The 6000-nt window shown below is 43.3% G+C and overlaps 1 protein-coding gene across 1 annotated transcript in view; it reads right to left on the reverse strand.

Moving 5' to 3' along the window:
* Positions 1-2631: 2631 nt before the first annotated feature.
* Positions 2632-6000, reverse strand: part of MYO5C (myosin VC) — an 82040-nt gene continuing 78671 nt past the window's right edge. Inside the window, exons 35-37 of the mRNA XM_012658022.1 lie at positions 4542-4716; positions 3962-4042; positions 2632-2784 (exon numbers count right to left, since the gene is read on the reverse strand). Of these exons, the coding sequence (XP_012513476.1) occupies positions 2632-2784; positions 3962-4042; positions 4542-4716 (409 nt within the window). The remainder of the gene's footprint in view (positions 2785-3961; positions 4043-4541; positions 4717-6000) is intronic.

Below are 6000 nucleotides of genomic sequence, written 5' to 3' on the forward strand. Positions count from 1 at the left end.
GCAACTATGAAACGTTCAGTGTGCAAAACCTCTTTCTAGTCCATGAGCTGTAGTTTGAGGCTTATATTGTCATATAAAGTATCACCTGGACAAATTTTTAAAACCGATTAAATGATTTTAAAGATGTTTCATCTTTTTCTGATGCCAATATTAATATATTTTAAAAATACCTTTTTATTATTTCAAAATAAATTCATGTGAATTGTAGAAAAATTAGAATATACGGTATATAAAATAAGAATAAAACACCCCTCACGTGTGCTCCCACCGCACAGAGAGACCCCTGTCAACACCTTGGCATGTACACATCCGGACACTTTTCTGAGCATTCCAGAAAGCCAGAGTATTCTAATTAAATGTTAACACGCACATACCTTCCACAGAGTCCGCACTTGGGACAGATGCGCAGAACGCCGAGGAGAAAAGCGAGAAGCTAGGGCTGCAGCATGAAGGTGCGAAAGCACCTTGCACAGCTAATCTCCTTATCTGGCGTCCCAGCTCAGCTTGCTGCCTTCCTCCCTGCTGGGGCACATGCTGCCATGTGCATCACTCACTCACCCCCTGACCCTTCTACCATCCACGCTGCCAGGCCCCCTCCTAACCCCGGTGGAAGCTGACTTTGGTGGGTTGACCACCGTGTCCACGCCCACTTGCTGAGCAGCCCTGACATTCACCTGTGACTGCATGTTAGCAGCATCTCTCCATATTGGCCAGCCTTCCCCGCTTCAGCTCTGCAGACCTGATCAAGACTGTGGGGTGGGCGCCTCCTTCTCCCTGCTTTCCATGTATGCACTCCTTGGCCTCTGTGGGTCTCCTTGTTACCAAACAAGATCTACTTTCCCCATGGTTGACACCCTGCCCCCCACCCTCCAATAACACACACACTCCAATCCCTGTCCCGGCCAAGAGGACTTTGCTCCTTGGGAGCTCTCCCGTCTCACCAGCAGCAGGATGAGGCAGGGCTGGGTGGGATGTGGTGCCCACCTCCGGAGCTCACAGGCCCACAGAGGGGACGGGCGACGTTACTGGCTCAGAGCCCAGGATAAGCGCTGTAAAACAGGTATGAGCCCTGAGTTACGGGAGCCGAAAAGGAAGCAAGATGGCTCCTCCTGGGGTGGGGAGGGTTTAGAAAGGGCACTGAGGCCGCAACCGAGGATCAGAAATGCAGCCAATTCTCTGCCAAGCAGCCCCTCCCTCATTCTGACGCAGTGTGGGAGCCCCCGGAGACAGGACATGTTTACTTCCTGTCTAAGCACTTTCATATACTTTTAATGAGACATTATGCATCTATATAGATTCTAGCATATATCAGTATGACCCTTAAAGAAAGGCATAAAACTTGTGCGCTTAAGAGACATGTAATCTCCTAGCAACGAAAAGAATCTGACTCCATTCATTTGGTAATTTATTTTATTGATTCAAGTATTACAAAGTTCTACTTTTGATTTTTTCATATACAATGTATTGAAATGAGCTAAACTAAATCATTTATAACGTGAAAAGACATTACATACTAGGAGGGTGATGTTGCTTCATAATCACGTGTTATTCCCACTGCTAAGGAACACGCCTGTGTTATGGGGTCACAGCTACTGCCTGTGACTGTCAGAAACAGAAAGGGCAGGTGGGATTCTCGGGGGGCTGCAGAGAAGCCTCGGCTCGGGGTGCTCATCCAGTGACATTTCATGCTCTGAAAGGAAGGAATGAGAAGGTTTGGGGGGGCAAGGAATAGCCAGTTCCCAGAAAACCTGGGAAACATAGATTTCTCCAAAGGAGCAACTGACATAATTCTTCAGTTACTTTTATGAGAAAATTTAAAAATAAATACATTGGAATGCTGATTGGATAGAGAAGATCATTTAGGTTGCCTTTTTAAACTTAGTTTTTTAAAAAGTTTTTGTATAAGAGATATTAAAGGGGAAAAATTATGGCAAGTATGTTGGCAGAGAAAATTTTAAGGAAATGTTCTTTCAGAGGAGAAGGTAAATGGCAAGGCAATTAAACTTTAATGATACATTAGATAGACAGATATATAAAAAATACTTCAAATGATTCATTTCAGATTGAATATTCTCTTAAAAACTAGAGGGCTCTAAAATAAACATTTTTTATGCAGGGGCATTTTCAGTCAAAGGAGTTAATGAACCCCACTCCCGCAGTGGGCAAGGGGCTTTATAGCAGGCCCTGCTGGCCAAATGGGATAATTTCCTGGAAGACTCAGCCCCGGAACCCACTGTGGCTTCATAAATGTACCTGGGCTTCACATGAACCTTGGGGGCCACCGTGTCCCCGTATCTCACTCCCTCCTGGTGGAGCCCTGTCACAAGATAGAATAGAGCACAAGGCACCCACAAGGAAACACAGGACTTCCAGGTATCCCAGTAAAAGCCAGCTGAGACTCCAGAGCGAGACGCGGCCTTTCCAACCGCAGCTGGTGTGTGTGAATTCTTAAGAAATTACAGCAGTGGCTCCGTCACCGTGAACGAGAGATGATGCGGTCCATTTGGGAGAGCTCTATTTTCTTCCTTAAGTTGCAATCCCAGGCATTTCCAGTTCTAATTAATAAAGCACATCCCCCATATCTGGCCCTCACTTAGCTTCTGAGGGGAGAGTACACTGAGTTTTCTCCTGCTATAGTCTATTGAGAAAGCCTAGCTTGAAGCTGCTGGGGAGCTCGATCATTTCCAGGGCATGTGGAGAGGGGGTGAAAGGAAACGTGACTTGAAAGAGATATTTGGTGTCCAGCATCAGCTGCGACGAGTCCTCCCGGCTATTTAGGAGAGCCTGAAATTAGAACGAGAGGAAAAATGAATAAGGAAATCTGCCTTGCTGCCACCTGAAAGTCAAGAGTAAGAGAAACACGACTGCATCTCCAGTGAAGAACTCCTCCCAAAATCACATAGATGGCACTCGCAGGGCCATTGCAAATGGTGAAATGGTCTCTCCAGGGCTTCCAGATCAGCTCTCACGAATACGGACTCTGTTTCACCTCAGAAGTTCATTTCCCGCAGGATGCACTGACCGCAAATCTATCTGTGTTCTATCTATTTTCATGGCATAATTCTAAGCTCAAATAGGAGTAGATCTGAAGTTTTACATTTTCATTGAATCCATCTTTCTTCTTGAGTCAGTGGTTTGTAAACTTTTTGGTCTCAGGACCCCTTTAAACTCCTAAAAATTATTGAGGACCCCAGAGAGCTTTCGTGCATGTGGGTATAACTATTGATAGTCACCAGATTGGTAATTAAAACAATAATTGAAAATATTTAATTCATTAAAATAATAAACACAATACATGTTACACATCATTTTCCAAAACAAGGAAAATTTAGTGAGAAGTGGTACTGTTTTCATATTTTTCATATTTTTGTAAATCCCTTTAATGTCTGACAATATAAGACTTACATATATCTGCTTCTGCATTCAATCTGTTGTGATATGTTATTTTGGTTGAAGTATGTGAATAATACCCTGCCTCACATAGATATGTATTTAGAAAAAGGAAGACTTTCCAGAACCCCTGAAAGGGTCTCGAGGACTCCCAGGGATCCTTGAACCAAACTCTGAGAACTGCTGCCCTAGTTCATCGGGGGAGAAACCTTAGGAATTATATTAAAAATTGCTATATAAAAATGACCATATAAGAAAAACGGTCTCTGTGTTTTCATTCAGCCTCTGCCCACTTGCACAGCACTCAAAGACTAATCACAACAAGCTATGCTGAAGGAACAAGCACGTGAGTCATGGTTTTGGTGTTTTCCTTCCCTTCCCACTAAAACGGATTCTGAAAACTGGGGGAATTTGACAGGCAAGATTCCTGTTGCCTTTGAGCTGGATGCCTTTCATTTGCACATTTGGTAAATGTATTTTAATCCTGGATTTCTACAATGTTAATTAAATATCAATCTCTTATACCATACTTAGGAGTTCAAATTAAAAGGCACATCCTTAAGGATCTCACCTGTACTTTGCGAACAAAGGATGGAGTCACTCTTTTCTCGAAGTCATCTATAGGTGTGTATGAATTAAGGATCTTGATGATCTGCAAACATTACATGACATGGTGTCAGACCATGAAAAAGAATAACTCTGTTCATGAAATAATGGTTCTGGTGGTTTGGAAACCACTGGGAACCACAGGTGGTTCTTTTATCCTGTAATTTGGCTCAGGAACAGGTGTTAACTATTTGCAAGGAGAGAGAAAACAAGGGGAGAAGAGTGCAGAAGGGAGCAAAGACAAATGACAGAATTCGATGACAGTAAGAGGACCTCCCTTCCAGCCTCCCTGCCTCCACTTGTCTACCCCCACACGTGCGCATCCGTGAGTTGAGTGGGCAGGGGATGCGTCATAGATAGACACTTTTATATTTTTAAGACCTAGAGTTAGTGTTTAATAAATACTTATTAGATAAAAGGATGGGCCATGTAAGTATGCTCCCCAGAGAACAGAGTCACCCACAGCTGGCTGGGCCAGGAAAGGCAGTGCCAACCACAGAGATGTGTCAGGGAAGATGCAGAGAGACACTAAGCAAGCCGATCACCTGCACGGCAGACAGTGAGGTGCAGCGTTCATAGATTTCCTTGGCATCGCTGTCTGTGGTCTTCTTGACCTGAAGCAACCAGGCTGCCTGAGAGAGAGGTTCCAAAGTTTCCTTGGCTAAGCTGTTCTGCAAATTCTTATCTTTAAGCCATTCTTCTAAGTAGCTGATGTTGCACCTGGAGTGAAAGCCAGAGGAGCAGAGAAGAAGACAGTTTGGTAGTTTGTCAAAATTAAACACAGAGTTACCACATGACCCAGCAATTCCACTCCTAGGTATATACTCAAGAGAACTGAAAACATGTCCACACAAAATCTGGTATACAAATGCTCACAGCAGTGTTACTCTTTTTTTTTTTTTTTTATTTCAGCATATCATGGGGGTACAGATGTTTAGGTTACGTATGTTGCCCTTGCTCCCCGTCCCCTCCCAAGTCCAAGCTTCAAGCGTGTCCATCCCCTGGATGGTGCGCATTGTACTCTTTGTGTATGTATATGCCCGTCCCATCCCCCCTCCCCCCTGCCTGACATCCAATAAATGTTATTCTTATATGTGCACTTATGTGTTGATCAGTTAATACCAATTTGATGGTGAGTACATGTGGTGCTTGTTTTTCCATTCTCGAACAGAAACTTTTTCAAAAGAAGACAGAATAATGGCCAAAAAACACATGAAAAAATGCTCAACATATCTAATCATCAGGGAAATGCAAATCAAAACCACAATGAGATATCACTTATCTCCAGTGAGACTGGCCTTTATCAAAAAGTCCCAAAACAATAAATGTTGGCATGGATGCGGAGAGATAGGAACACTCATACACTGCTGGTGGGACTGCAAACTAGTGCAACCTCTGTGGAAAGCAATATGGAGATACCTTAAAGAGATACAAGTAGAACTACCATTTGATCCAGCAATCCCATTACTGGGCATCTACCCAAAAGAACAAAAGACACTCTATGAAAAAGACACCTGCACCCGAATGTTTATAGCAGCTCAATTCACAATTGCAAAGATGTGGAAACAACCCAAGTGTCCATCAATACATGAGTGGATTAATAAAATGTGGTATATGTATACCATGGAGTACTATTCAGCATTAAGAAACAATGGTGATATAGCACCTCTTGTATTCTCCTGGATAGAGCTGAACACATTCCACTAAGTGAAGTGTTACTCTTAATAGCCAAAAAGTGAAAACAACCCAAATGCCCATCAACAGCTGAATGGGTAAACAAATTACAGCATATCCATACGATGGGATATTATTCAGCAATAGAAAGGAGTGAGATGCTGGTATCTGCTACATAGATAAAATTCCCAAACATTAAGTAAGTGAAAGCCATCCACAAAAGAGAATATATTCTATGCTTCCATTTGTTTAAAAATGTCCAGAATAGGCCGGGCGCGGTGGTTCACGCCTGTAATCCTAGCTCTTTGGGAGGCCGAGGCGGGCGGATTG

Source organism: Propithecus coquereli, unplaced genomic scaffold (genome assembly GCF_000956105.1).
Source record: "Propithecus coquereli isolate 6110/MARCELLA unplaced genomic scaffold, Pcoq_1.0 Scaffold57, whole genome shotgun sequence".
NCBI classification, from domain to species: domain Eukaryota; kingdom Metazoa; phylum Chordata; class Mammalia; order Primates; family Indriidae; genus Propithecus; species Propithecus coquereli.